The sequence below is a fragment of the Gouania willdenowi genome, chromosome 6 (genome assembly GCF_900634775.1).
Source record: "Gouania willdenowi chromosome 6, fGouWil2.1, whole genome shotgun sequence".
NCBI lineage: Eukaryota > Metazoa > Chordata > Actinopteri > Blenniiformes > Gobiesocidae > Gouania > Gouania willdenowi.
Genome location: NC_041049.1, coordinates 31,446,844 through 31,462,374, shown reverse-complemented (window position 1 = coordinate 31,462,374; position 15,531 = coordinate 31,446,844). Strand labels below are relative to the sequence as shown.

At 38.7% G+C, this 15,531-nt stretch overlaps 1 protein-coding gene across 2 annotated transcripts in view; it reads right to left on the bottom strand.

Moving 5' to 3' along the window:
* Nucleotides 1-4,430: 4,430 nt before the first annotated feature.
* Nucleotides 4,431-15,531, bottom strand: part of ppm1h (protein phosphatase, Mg2+/Mn2+ dependent, 1H) — a 50,809-nt gene continuing 39,708 nt past the window's right edge. The window contains exons 8-10 of one of the 2 annotated variants that reach the window (XM_028451736.1): nucleotides 13,122-13,229; nucleotides 7,421-7,572; nucleotides 4,431-7,164 (exon numbers count right to left, since the gene is read on the bottom strand). In XM_028451736.1, coding sequence (XP_028307537.1) covers nucleotides 7,005-7,164; nucleotides 7,421-7,572; nucleotides 13,122-13,229 — 420 coding nt within the window. In that variant the 3' untranslated portion in view covers nucleotides 4,431-7,004. The remainder of the gene's footprint in view (nucleotides 7,165-7,420; nucleotides 7,573-13,121; nucleotides 13,230-15,531) is intronic. The other variant, XM_028451737.1, reaches the window with a different exon arrangement.

The window sequence follows — 15,531 nt, the reverse complement described above, 5'->3', positions numbered from 1 at the left end:
GCAGAGGCAGGAAGCTTCTAAAGATGTGGATAGAGGCTGTGACCATAACACTTTAATTCTTCCCCTCTGTGGACTAACGTTTACCACAAATGTTTCTCGTTTATTTTTCTCATACCTTCATTGAAGAACGCGGGCCCCAACTTTTTATTTCACTTTTATTATCAACTCTATAGTTAAGGATCAAAAAGGCAAAGAAACCAAGCCGTGCCCTACAGCTCCCTCTGATTGGTTCATCAGTGTGTCTGTGTAGGGCCGTCATGAAGCGGACTAGCAAATGGTGCGATTTGGCAGCACAGCGAGGGTTTTACCATCTGTGTTATGGCCGATTGTCATCACATTCTAATTCTTCACGATCTAATGATCTGTCATATAGAACCGTTCACAGCGACGTCAATATCCGGGACACTTGGCCTAGTAACTCGTCCTCCCATTTTGAGAGGTGCCAACAAACAAGCTAGCAACACACTCGACTCAGGTGAATAAATGCCATGTTTTACGACTATAGACTGGGATTAGATCCCCCAGAAAGACTGAAGTATGAAAAGAAGCTGTCCTTGCTCGGTTTGGACCAAATTCCTCTTGGTTCGTGGAAAGAAAACCCAACTGGGTGGCCTCATCTGGAGTGGCTGGCTATTTACGAGTACTTGGTCGAGTCTCCTGGTGTGTTTACAAAAGAGAAACATACAAAAGTATTGAGGCATACATCTTTTTTGTGAGGTAAAACTAAAATCCATGGCTATTTTTAACTCATTGACTGTCATTGACGCATATATAAGTCATTTCAAATCGAGTTCCGTCGGTGTTGACTGTTCTCAAAGCTTGTGCCCATTTCGATTGTTTTTCCGACTCTGTTGGGAACAAGAAAAACGATACCTTGCCGCATTCAAAAGCAGCACACCTTTTAGGCATGATAGACATTCTACAGGGGCTCAAAAAGGTAGAGAAATGTGAGAGCTTGTGTGTCGCTTTCAGTAGTAGTAACTATGTAGTTGTTGGCACCCCTCAAAATGGCGGGGCGAGTTACGAGGTCAAATGTCCCGGTTGTGTGACGTCACGCAAATCTATCTATTGTTTGTCCTTAGCCTACACCACCTTCTTTGGACACTCTAAGCCCAACCTGGCAACACAACTCCTGCAGTAGTTTATTCTCCACTTCTGTTTTAATACTTTTCTCACTTACAGTCACAACTTATGAAGAGGTTGAAATATTATGTATCTCTATTTAAGTCCATTTATTCATTTATTATATACAATTAGGTCAAATAGAAATAAGATTATCTTAAAGGGAGGAGAAGTAAGGCTGCACCATGGATGGAAACGCCAATGCAATGCCAGTCATACATGGGTTTCTCCATCTACAACGGTGGATCCCAATGACCCAGCTGTTTGAAGAATTCATCACAAGTTCAAGATGTTTGGACACAACTACAGGTTTATGTCATAAGCCAAGTAGAGAAACAATGAGCTTAGTTTAAAATCATACTTAAAACAGTAAATACTTAATATAACCACTGCAATTATACACACATTGAAAACTAAATGGTAGACTCACACATCAGCATGAGAACCTCATTGTGTGATGGTACAAAGACAGTCCCAGTGAGGTAACAAGGATTGGACCTTTGTCAAAAGTCTGATCTATTGAATTATTAATGACCGTCCATGTATCTGCTCAGGTTTCTCTTTACCTCCTCACTCAGCTTTTCACTGGGGTTCCTTTGTTTGAGTTATGGAGGAGGGAGGATCACCTCAGGGTTTCATTTACACCCTCAGTCTCTCAGGTATTCCCAGGGTTTGGTATCGCATCACCTCAACAGGGTTGAGTTGCAGAAACTTCACTGAAAAGCAAATTTGTTCCTTCGCCTCATCCTTCCACCTCCATCCTCCCATTGATGTCATTGTTCATTCATGTATTGATTAATGTGAGATGCAAGGGCAGTGTTTTTGTGTGGAGGTATCCAGGTGTTGCACGCATTATTTCAGTGTAATGTCACACTCCCTGAAATTGACTCTCCATCATTTATCAACCTCTTCTGTGAGCCAATACAGCTTTTTTCTTTTACAAAGAGTTACTATTTGTGTCCAATAAAACAACATATTTTAGATTTAAATAAAAAAAAAAAAAATTAGTGCCATTTTTGCTTTGTATTATCAAGATAATACTATCAAACCCTATAAACAACTATTAGTCATTCTAATCAGTTCATTATTAGTGATACATTATTACTATTAAATACACAAAGACACACCCATAATTTAGCAAACAACTTATAGGAAATACTGTAAATAGTAAGTCAATTATTAAAAAAAGCTACATTTTTGTTAATTCAACCATGTAAATTGTATTACAGTATAAATTACAGTAGATATTAGAGCATACCTAAACAACAATACATCTAGTAAATAATAGAATTTGAGTAGAACATAATTAAATATTAAAATACATAAACAATACAATGTAAATTTGGTGAATTAGAGTTAATATTTTACACATTTAATAACATTCTAAAACTATTTAGGTAAATGTACATGTGCAAATATAAAAACTGATACCAAATGAAAGTAAATAAAACAATATTAATAATCAAATTAAATTAATATATTTAAACTGAACAATTGAAATACTTAATGTACATAATGTATTTTTTTTTTTTTAAGTACAGGCAATGGGTGTTTATACCCCCCTTTTTACCCAGTGCACTGTGAAACATATTCCTGTGTTACTTTACTCATGGCCTGGTTGCACTATAGATACATAAACAAGCTGGTTACAACCAACATTTGAATAGAGTAAAAAGTGGACTTTCAAACACTTTTAAAATAACGTAAAATATTTCTTCATGTGACAGAGGTTGGGTTTGGTAAGTAATATGGAGTCTGTAATAAAAGACTGAAAAAGTGAACATGACCGTCGATAGGCTGGATCAGATGATACACATAGGGTTCAGTAAGGGTAGCAGAGGATGCAGCTGTTTCCTTTCAGTTGTTCTACTTCTCTTGGTTAACAGGTCAATTGTCTTGTAGAAAAACTCCAAGCAGTTCCAGTTGAATGACTTAAAGTTTACCAGATAAACCAACCAGTGTGATGGAGCCATCACATACAGTCAGTGGGTGTGAATTTTTGGGTTTTCATAAGATTGATGGCACCTGGTTTCAGAGCCCTCATATAACTGAACCAGTACAGTGCCTGTCGGAAGTTTGCATTCATGTGGGAGCTTAAGTAGAGTTAATTATGGCCATATGAGTATGTGTTTGAAGGTTGGATGTACAAAGAGGTGTACATACTCTGTAGTGTTATAAAGGTGTATATTTGTGGGTGCAAAGTAAAATAGTGTGTGTGATTTCCCTGGTTTAATTCTATGAGACATGAACATGATAAATGTGTTTGTTTTTTTTACTCACTTTTATATTTTTTTGTTTGGTGTATTTTTCTGTAATGTATGTTTTTTGGAGTCATGTGTATTTGTGTATCTTTCTGTTGTGTTTTTGTGCATTTTTTGTATTAATGTGTTTGTTTTTATATTTTTTGTAATGTATGTTTTTTGGAGTCATGTGTGTTTTTTTATCTTTCAGTTGTCTTTTTATACAACTGTTTTTGGTTGCCATTATAGAGTGATTCTGGAGTCATTTTGTGTATTTTTGTATAAATATTATTTAGTTTTTTGTTTTATTTTACTCATTTTCATATTTTTGTTTTTGGAGTCGTGTATTTTTTTTATCTTTCAGTTGTCTTTTTATACAACTGTGTTTGGTTGCCATTATAGAGTGATTCTGGAGTCATTTTGTGTATTTTTGTATAAATATTATTTAGTTTTTTGTTTTATTTTACTCATTTTCATATTTTTGTTTTTGGAGTCGTGTATTTTTTTTATCTTTCAGTTGTCTTTTTGTGCATTTGTTGTGTTTTATTTTACTGATTTAGTATATCTTTATTATAAATAAATAAATACTGTGTGTGTGTTCCGTGAAATGTTTGAGACGCTGATAACCAAACTCCATAGACATTGTAGCGCCAATCAGAAAAGTAACAAAACTGCGCAAAACAAAACATAAAGCTCCAAACTACATGAGTGAGTAAGTAAATTAAAGTATTATGTACAATTCGGCTGCCTTTTTTTAAAAAACTAAAATCAGTGGTCAGAGCTTAGCTTCCATGCACGGCACCACAGAGAATCCGCAGTTTTCCAGATGGAGAATTGAACGGGTTGGGATATAGATAATTAATCATTTTGAAATGACCAAATTACTCCAAAATAACAGATACACACACTTGGGGTATTTGGAACCCGTTGACGGAGTTTCAGGTCGAACTCGCACCGCGTCGGGGAGATATTTGCTACACGCACACACACACACACAGACGTTCCTTGCTTTTTAGAAAGATAACTATGTAAACATAAAAAGAAAAATGACAGAAAGCTGCACATGAAACATTTTTAATACGAAATAGTAAAAACAGTAAAGTTTCCTACAATGGAGGTACAAATAGTCTCAGATATTACACATGGTAAAGTCCAAGAAGTAGACTTGAGAACATTTCAACAGACACCAGAGGCCGCGTGTACAAAGGTTGCATTCGTCCATTTCCAGAACAAAGTTCAACAAGTTTCAAGAGGAAAATGACCATGGATATGTGCAGTGGTTTTCACCAACTGCATTGATTGTGTACGTATATATGTTTCTGCAGACATTGATCCAACGGGGGCCAATAACACAACAAAAGGTTGAAAGATTTGTCGCTACCTGCTTTGTTGAAAAAGGCGTTTCTAGGTCTGGGTCTGAAAAGTTGCTAAACATTACAGCAAAGTTGGGTTGCAGATGAGCGATGGGAGGGCTAACCATGTGCTTTTTTCCTGGGTTGACATATTGATCTGCCCTTTTTTCTGAGGTCTGGACAACAACCCATACAGCAGTAAAATATTACACATCTCCACCTCAGTGAGGAGCGTCTCTAATTCACATTCTCTTAACCTTTTCTTCTTTCCATTGTTACTCATGGTAAGGGTTTTAGTTTTCTGACCAGGCAGTTAAATAGGCCCTTTAACCTGGGCATGGACAGGGAGGGGGCCCTGAGGTTGGGTACTCCAAGATCTGTGTTCAACTCTACGTTGAAGGGAAATGTACTTCGATCTATCTACACAGATTCAAACATTTGGTTGTTGTTGTTGTTGTGCGTACATTTTCTAGATTTAAGCGTACATGATTTTTAAGTAAGAATTCCATGTGAGTCTTGGTACATGAGGCCCCAGGTCCTCAGAGGGACTGACAGCATTGCAGGGAATTGATCAGGAATGACCTAAGGTACGAGGCAGAAAATGATCGTATTTGTCTTCTTTCACTTGTGATGTGGGTCTATAAGGTTTGACTTGATTGCATGACTGACTAGTTAGTTTCAGTTTTTTCATTTACATCTTTTTAATAGCATTGGAGTCCAAAGCAACAGAGTCCATACATGACGCATCATCACAAGTAGAAGGCAGCAGTTTAATGGTGTCATCTGTTACACATGAAAGACTTCTGACCAGGGACTTTAAACTAGTGTAGAAACAAAGATGAAGGAAAATTAATGAGTAACTAACCAGATAAATGTTTTGTATTTTGTTTTAACAGTTGCTGTGCTGTTCAACCCTTATTTTCATTTTTTTAAGTTCTTGCCAATGCTGCGATAGACTGGCTCACTGTCCCGGGTGTACCCCCACATAGCGCCCAATGACAGTTGGGATAGACACCAGTAGACCACCACAACCCTGAAAAGGAGCAAGCAGGTTGGAAAATGGATGGATGGCTTGTGGCCAAAGTAGCTAATGTAAGGGAAGATGTGGACAGTGGACAAATGATGTTCACTTATGTAAGGAAATCATTTAATAAACGTTTAAAGGAAATCTGTATTTGAAAAAAGTCAGATTTTGCTACTATGTAGTGTTTACAGAGAAATAAAACTTACTTTAATACAACCTCCATAAAATTCAGAAACGTATGAGTAAGTTAGGCAACTGGAGAGGCAGGAATTGTGGAAAAGCTGATAAAGGTTTGGCTTTTAATCATTAGAATACATGTTAATCACCACCTCTTCCCCTTCCCAATCATTTTGGCCTCACCATGTCAAGACCTAATACTGAACTACAATAAAATACACATATTTGCTAAAGTACTTAAAGTTCTAAAAAACACAAAAAATCTACAAACTACAAGATGCAGACGTATTAAACATGACTTCATGTTGCACCTAACATGGCAGCACTGGCCAATCAGGCCTCTGTGCAGTGGATCCATAATTTTTCTGTCTTCTACAAATGACTGTTCAACTGTTCAACATGCAAATGATGCTTATGGCTTCTTAGGTTATGCTGCAGTTGATTGCTTTGACCAGACATTTTCAAACAAAGATTTCTAGCTAATGGATTAAGAGCAACCAAGCTTTTTTAACAAGTTAAACAACTCAGGGACATTCGGTAGTGCCTGGATATTAAGGTGTGACAAGCTCGTGCGGGTGTACTTTCATCCTGAATGTGTGATTGCTTGTCAGGAAAGACTCAAAACATTACCTCACCTGCTTGAAACATTGGAAGTTTGATTCTAATCCAGATAAAAGTGGAAGAACGGCAAATTCAGTTTTGAAGTTCAGCACCACGCTGAAGTTCACAGCAGCTTCTTCCAGATTGAAGTGAGACAAGTTAGTTTTACCTTACTGATGATGTCTTGTTGCAATAGTAATCCTGCATGAGATTATTAACCTCATGCAGGAGGTTTGTAATTCTTGAAAAATAAATGTCTCTGGAGTTGCCAGAAATTTGTGATATAAATATGGGGTCACGACCCAAAAACGGGTTGGGAACCACTGCCATAACCCAACCGAGCTGAGGAGCTCTTCTGGTTTTCAGAATGTTACAAGATTCTCGGAATGATGAGAAAAAAAATTGGAAAAAATGAAGAAAAATGCCATCCCTGGCAAAAACTGAAACCTCTGAGGAAAAACTGAATAGTATACTAAAGCAAATAGAAGATTAAGTGCTCAGTGAGTTTAGCTTGTTGCCGTACATGAGGGGGACGATGAACACAGAAATGTCGTCTCCAGAACCCAATCGGTCATTGGTAATCCTCCAGCCTCGATCCTTCAGCACACCTCTGGCTCTCATCACCAGCTCCTGAGCTGCCATCGTGTACCTGAGGCAATAAAAGGCATGCGCAGCTTTCAGAAAAAAAAAAAGATCAGTCTAGTCATTTATGACAGTAACTCTACAGCAGCTCAATAAAAACAAAAAAAAACAACTGACAAAAGGCTGACATTCTGAGCATCAGCATCTATATACATTATGTCAGTGAAGATATGTATTTAAATGTTAAAACTCTCTCCAATGAGACATCAGTGAGAGGAAGTTCAGGCCTGACTGACTGGGACTGTGCGATAAGTTGAACGTGCCTGTGCTGGTCGTCTGCGTCGCAGTTTGCCAGGAAACCGTTTACTACTTCAGCCACTTCCTGGTTGGAGAGGACGTCCCACAGGCCGTCGGTTCCAAGCACTAAAACATCATCAGCACTATGTTTGCACTGCTCTAATGGGTAAACTCTGACCTAAGGGAAACAATGGAGGAAACAATAACAAATCATTAACAGAGGATGATTTCCATCATTCACACAAAACTTGTGAGGACAGGCTGCTGGAAACATTTGAGAGCTTTTACACCTGCTCTGTGTGGTTCCATTCAAAGAATAGAACCAAACATCTATTCATGACAAACAAAGGGTCAAGGCTATTACCCTGAGCTGCCATCACATTATGGCTATATCTATAAATCTGTCCAACCTTATCCTCTTCTTTCTTTGTATATTTCTTAGCAAACAATTGACTGTCTGAATCAAAGACATGTTACTGTGGCAACTCGGTCGAAACAAAGAAACGTTCTCTGAAAAACCAAACAAGAACAAATATCCTGCAGCCTTGGATGCAGGATATCTGTAGTTGGCTGTTGTCAGCTGGGTGGAGGAGCTGCTTTTTCACAACACAAACGCCAACCTACTGCAGAGGACTGTGAAAGCAGCACAGACGCTGCAGAGGGAAAGGAAGGAGTGGGTCATGAGTGGCAACCCTGAAAGAATTCAAGCCTTGCTAATAAGAACATACTGTAAGTGACGCTCACCAACCCTGAGAGTCCTCTGGGAGATTTCAATAGCAATAATATTAATCCTCTGACATACAGTTCATGTTTAATTCTACTTTTCTTGCCGTGATACCCTGAGCATAGACAAGGACAGTTTCTATGTTTTAGTGGCTGTAGGGCGATAAACATCTGTTTAGATTGAACTCTATCCAAGTTTACTCATTAAGTAAAAAGAAACCCTGCACTCAAGTGTACAGCATAGCCACGCATGCTGATGAATAGTTGACTTAAATGGCGCACTGTAGTTTTGTATGAAGTAAAGATTGACAATGACTCGAGATATATTTGCTAAATGTTTTCAGGTTTTAGTGTCAATATTAAGTTTTTCTGCAAGTTTTTGGAGTCATTGCACAACGTGATTTATTTAAGGTTAACAAATTGTTATATCTTGATTTTATTTGTCATTAATCATTAATAGCTTCTATAAAAAAAACTCTTTATTTCAATAGTTTTTAAAGCTATAGAGAGCCATTGCAAAAGAGTCAAAGAGCCTCATGAGGCTCCAGAGCCGCAGGTTGCAGACCCCTGCCCTGAGAGAACCACAATTGAACATCTGTCCTGGCATCATAGTCCATCAGTTCTGGTCCCTCCATGCTGATTCTAATGAGCGTGTATGCTCTGTTGCTGTGCTCGGCACGTTCTTCCTTTTTACTGCTGCCCTCAATGTGAGCGGGCACTGTCAGTGAAGGGCTCGTTATGCCTGGCTCCGTTCGTGGACCGCGCGCACTCCAAAAGAGCTCATTGGTGTTTATACTCGGCGCATTCACGTTGCATTACCCGCAACCAAGACGCGTTAGCATGTCTTCTCACCCGCGGAGCGAGATCGAGAGAGAGAGAAAAGTGCACTCTGTGGGACGTGACGAAGCGCTCTACCGCTCCGTCCAAAATAAGGTCATCCACGCACTCGCACAGATGTGACCAGATGAAATTTTCACTCGCACACACTGAAAAACTAGTCGCATATGCGACCAATTTGGTTGCAGTGTCGAGCTATGTAGGAGGATCTAATAAGGGTTGCAAAAAATGAGGAGGAGAAAATGCAAATAAATAATGCCGTGCACGCAATGCAATTCATCAAACCACAAACTGTTTGTGGTGACTGTTTTTGTGCAGAAAAATAGTACGACTCACATTCAGTTGCAAACTCACACAGAGATCACAACTACACTCAATGTTGACACAAAACACAGCAGAGATAAAAAAAAAATGTTCCAATTAACCTTTCTATTATAAAGAAAATATTTAAATAAAACAATAGTCAATGCAGAGTAAAGTGTCAAATGCAAAGTAAAGTGTGTGTGTGATGGAGAGAAACAGCTAGAGTCGGATGTGGCTACGTGCTGGATTCTTCAGGGAGCTCCTGTGTCTTCATCAACATGTTTTGACTCAAACTCTCGTGTTGCGTTGATGCAAAGAGCGTCAGGCCAGAATTAGCAGCGATGGCACAATATAAACATATGAGAGTGTGGTGACACAGCACTACTCAGCAGCTCAGACCTGCTGCATGATGTTTTCCATGGACTGATAAGAGCAAAGTTACAGGACCTGACGGAGAGTCCACAGTAAATTAGGAGGGAAAAATAACATTAGATTTTAAAGCTTATTGAACAACACTTTTATTTATTCATTTTGTTTTCCACATCATTGAATGTTTGTGTAGCAGACAGAGAAGTCTATCTGCCTCCAATTTAACTTCCTCAAATGTCATTTTGTGCTTCTGTGCACTCACCTCTCCACAGTGAATGAGCAAAATGTTCATTTAAATAAGGCGATCTCAACCACGTCTACACGCGCACAGATTTGTGCTGCAATATTAGGAATTCCCCACAGCAGGTGAGGAAACAGCACCTGGTTTACCACCCTTTATTTCAGATCTTAGTGAATCTGCCCCAAAGAGTGTGTTGGAAGGACTAGAGCGCTAATCCAGAATGTTTAAACCTGGAAAATCTTTGTTATGTCTTCATAAGCTCTGCCGCAGGTGCAGCGGAGCATTCATTACATCATCACTCACATGTGGGAATTACTCTGATTGCATTAGGGTCCACGGTTCCATTTTGCTTCATGACAGCCTCCTGCTTACACTTTGTTAACCACATAGCACAGAGCTTTATTGTGAACCTTCACTTTAGTCCCACAACAAGAATCATTGCAATTTCCACTCCTGGCTTTCATTAGCAATGCACCTGTAGCTCATGGGTTTAGAACTGACATCTTTTGACAGGAAGGTTAGGGGTTATATTTAAAGACCACACCTGTCTGTGTTTCGAAGTATCACAGCTCTGTCATATGTGACAGATGTGTCAGGTGTGTAACTGTGCATAAACACGTCTGTGCCATAATTTGAGTCAGTGGGCACTAGAGGTGTGCAACACTGCAAGATTTGGTATCTATCCAATACCAAGTAAATACAGGACCAGTATCGCTGATCCCGATCCGATAATTTATTTTTTCTGATTTTGACGTATCATCAAACAGCTGACCTTTAGGTGTTTTAGTGACGTTTCCTTTGGATTATTTTGTTAAAGTTCAGGCGAGAATACAGGCAAAGGTTAAATGTGACGACAAAAACTCCTCTATCGTCAGTCCTTCACCATCATTCCTGCCAAACTCCTTGTGATTTCCACTGCTCTTGGGGAAATGTCTAAGGGAAATTATAATATAGTATGTTTTAACTACTTGTAAATAATCAGTATATTAGTTTAAACCTCAGTAAACATTTGTATGTATTTTATGTGTTCCTACGCATTTCATTCTTGTATGGTTTTGTATATATTTCTCAGAATGAAAGTGTTCTGTACATAATCTTTTACTAATTAAACTTAATCAATTCTCATATCTTTATATATCCCTTTTGTTATTTTGTTTGCTCTGTACACTTGCTTGTTTGCTACTGTAATTCTGTAAATGTTCACATTGTATAGGATGAATGAGGGTTTATCTTATCTTATTCTTCAATAACACTTTTTTGGCCCAAGTAACATGTTTATTTGTACTTTGAAAGTTAATATTAACTGATGGTGCCGATGACCACTCTATGAAACACCATAACAAGTTCAGCCTCATACCATCGACAACAGGCAGTTCTCAAGGATCTGATACTGGTCACCCCCGATGAGACCACAGAGTTTTCCCAGGATTCCCTGGAGAGACTGGCTCTCTTTGTTGGGAGTAATGGGTGGGTGGATGGATGAATTTAAGTATATGCTAATTATTGGATTGAAACATCTTCACATCACCTGTTTCTGCATCAAATCATTTCTTGTGTGAAAATCTGCCACTTCAAATTATCTGCACATCTGTAAGCGATGCCAGGCTGCTGCACTGGATGAAAGGTGATATCGGGTGAGCAGCAACGGATGAAAGGAACAGGCCGCCAGTCTGACAAATATTCACTCTCACATTCACACCCATGAGGAATTTTAGTGATATGGGAGTAATTCAGCAGGTCGGTGGAAACCATGAAAATCTGCACACAGTTTACATGTTTTCTGCGTGGTTCTGCAGTGGCTAAAATAGTGCATTGGTACTAAGACTATATCAAATTAAATTAGTGGGAAATTTCTTCAAGCTCCAATATATGTTAAAGATATAGGATGGTTCTATAGTCCAATCAGAAACCTTTGCTCCTAGTCTGCTGGTTTGCTTGATGTTCCTGAGGGTGAATACTATTGCTATGTTTTTAAAAACAGCAATTCATCAGTGGTCACGGTGACAAACTAAGAAATGCTTTAGAAAAAGTGCATCGAGATGCATCGATTGTTAATCAAATCACAGTCCCTATCAACGTAATGGAATTGTGAGGTGCCTAAAGATTCCCACCCCTATGTAGCGGTCTCTGGGGAAGTGTATAATCTCAACATTTGCTCTTTAAAAAAATAAATAAATAAAATAAAAAAGGTTACATGTAAAACAACTTGTTAGGTCAACTCTCTTTGGACATAACTGCAACTCTAAAGTCAAAATCAAATAAATAACAAAGTGTCTATTTGTACGGTTGCCGTACAAACAACCCCCGGTGTTATTGGTACCGTTACCAAAGTACACGTACGTAGCATCTTAGGGTTAGGTTTAGGGCTAGGGTTAGGTTATAACCCAATATCGCAACAATTTTAAGGGTTAGGTTTACGGTAAGTCCTTCCGGAGCCAAAAAAAAAAAAAACCTTCTCAATGAGGACAATACAGTGTATACAATTCTACACAGTTAAAATAATATCGAATAATTTTATGAGTTAATGGATTTGAAGGGCTACAAAAAATTATTTGAATTTGAGAACACATGATCATCTTGGTCAACACATGCTAATTGCTAATTTCTTGCAACATATTAAACGTGCATATTAAGGCGGCATGTTGGCAATTCAATACATCTTTCCCCACACAAAATAGTCTTTTTGTTAGTTTAGTTATCTTACAAGGGATTTAAAACTTAAGGATACCTACAGGTTCAAGGACAGTTGATGGTCTGTAGAGGTTGTAGGAGTTGAAGTAGGAAGATGGCTGAGTTATTGCACAATGCAATTTATTTTTAGGTTAACCAATTGTTTTATCATTATTCTATTTGACGTTAATATCATTAATCATCAACACCCTCTGTAAGAAATAACAATTCATTATTTAATTTTTTGTTTTAAAGCCACAAAGAGCCATTGCAAAAAAAGTCAAAGAGCCACATGAGGCTCCAGAGCCGCAGGTTGCAGACCCCTGGTTTAGGGTAAGGTTTAGTCTTAGTCATGTGACCTTAACTGGCCAAATAGGGGCGCTGCGTAAGGATAGAATGTCGGTATATTGATACGGCAACCGTACGGACATCCACTGCCAATAAATTAACAGAACAAAGAAAAAGAAATAAAGAACTAAAAACAGAGTGCATGACAATGAAACAAGTAGAGCTCAAATAGAAATGTTATTTCTTCTTTTACATATACACTGACTCATTTAAAATAGGGTCAGGGTTTTACGTACCTCTGGACAGCAGGACAAGAATGGCTTGATGTAAATTTTAGAGTCGTGCACTTTAAGGTTGTGATCCCCGAGACCTCTTGTCACACCGATAGTTGCCAACACACGGGCCTGCAAAAATAACCAGTACCCTGCGTTAGAAGAATTAATTCCCCATAAGGTTTCATTATGATACTTATCCAACTTTAGTTTTATTTAGAGTTGTATTAACTGTAAATATTACTAAAATGCAACAGAGACAATATTTGGCACGTGGTCATATCTTTATAGCAGAGTAGTGTATGTGACCCATTTGGGTAATAAAAGGAGACACAGGCATGGGGCAATGAACGTCCAGTTCTCACTTAATAAATTGCAAAGCTCTGGAAACAACAACTTCACTCAAAGCTAAAAGCTATAAGCAGTATTGTGATGCAGGCAGGGAGTTAGCATCAGTTAATGTGGAGTAAATTATTAAGAACTAATGCCTTTTCTGATCATGCTGTGGTTGTATTTTCCTGCTAAAGGCTGACAAGCTGCAACAGCAAGAGCCGTGACTCAATTTGTCCATAACATTACAACATAACAGGTTTTATTGAGAAAATAAGTTGTGTATGAATGGTTTAAGGAACACAACAACCAGTTTGAGGCGTGGACTTGTATTGTACATTCTCAGATCTGTAGGATGTTTTGTACAAGGAAGTTTGATCCATGGAGACTCCTTTTTTTTTGGGTCCATGTCTGCATTTGTCGCCTTAGGTTGACACTCCATATAGTGCCATCTTTTCCTAACCAAGATGCATCTTTTCTCATGTATTTTTAAAAAGATAATATTGCATATTATACAGTATGCATGATTGTGACAGTGTTACACCTTGGAGGCTCCACTTCTTTGACTCCCTGGACAGAAAAGATTGATCACAGAAACCACAGCACACTTTCAGAGGTGTGTAGGTAAACATGCCTCAATATGTCAGGGCTGTATTGGCACACTGAGTCAGGGATCCACATTGTGTGTAGTCTCTTTAAAGTGTGAGCGGTGCTTTGTGTGAGGCAGTGGAATGCTGTGGTACTTCAATGCCCAAAGTACATCCTGCATCTAAGGTGTCAATATTTAAAGCTGCTGGCGAATATCACAAAAAAAATGTAATAACACAGATTAAGACATATTGTAGACTTGTAGGTATTCTGAAAATCGAGAAATTGTCGCTTGGAAGTTTGTGAATCCGTCACAAATTTTGCGTTTCTTGACAAATAGTGATGTGACTTGAACTTCGGAAAAGTTTTACACATTGTGTTGTTATATTGGGAATACTGCAGAAGTGGAAAAGTTCCATGATAGATTCTGCAAAAAAAGAGAGCTAGGATAGTTGAAAGGCACGTTGCCAATCAATCCAAGTAGTTTTAAAAATCATGGCTTGATGCCATTTTTGTTCTGGTTTCTTTATGTTGTTCCTATATGATTTCACTCTGCGAGACATTACATTTCGGCTGCGTTCGGGTGCTTTTCGTGGAAAGCCATAAAATCAACTATTTCCATTGTTTTGGAACAACTGAGGGAGTGAACTGGGAGGAGAGACTCAAGGTGGGAAATGAAAAGGGTGGGGAAGAGTTGATTATTTTAAAGTGAGATGTGATGTTGTAGTTGTGTATATTGTGCTTATTGTGTTGTGTAATCAAGCCAGTCTGGTGATAATCGTGAGGCTTATGTATAATGGTGGTGGCTGTGGACAGAGGGAAGGAGTGAGTGGTAATACCTAGAACAGTAGTAGTATTTGGGATCAACGTGTCTAAGGTTAAGCCTAGTATGAGTTTTATCCCACAGCCCAATTACAGGTAGAGTTTAAAAAAAATATTAGGGATCCTCACCGGCAGCTTTAACCCCACAATGTTTTCCCATCCTTTACTGGTGAAGCGTTGCAGCCACTGAACAACATTCTGGTGTCTTTCCCTGAAGTAGCACACTGATCCCTCTGAGCTCATTCAGGCCACACCATGTTTGCCCTCATCAGCATGCTGTGTAACTTCAATTAGCCTAGTTCTCTCCAGATCCTGTTCCAGCATCCATTTTTAGAGGCAGAAGTAGAGATCATTGCAGGCCAACATAATTCACTCTGCCTAATGCAAATGAATGAGCCTGACAGCACCTGAGGCTCAGAGAACGATGAAAAATGCTGACTTAACTTAACTAAAAGCTGCTGATTCTTTGAGAAGAGACACTTCTGCCTTTGACATTAAACACACATAATGTCAGTGAATAGACACGTGTAGAGCAGTGGTTCCTAACCTTTGTTTCATGTACCTTCGTAGACTTTTTGTCAAATCACCTATAATGAAGCGACTGTGGCTCAGTGATAGAGTGGGTCGCCCAATAACCGAAGGGTTGGGGGTTCGAACTCTATCCAAGTCATTGTGTCCTTGGGCAAGGTGCTTT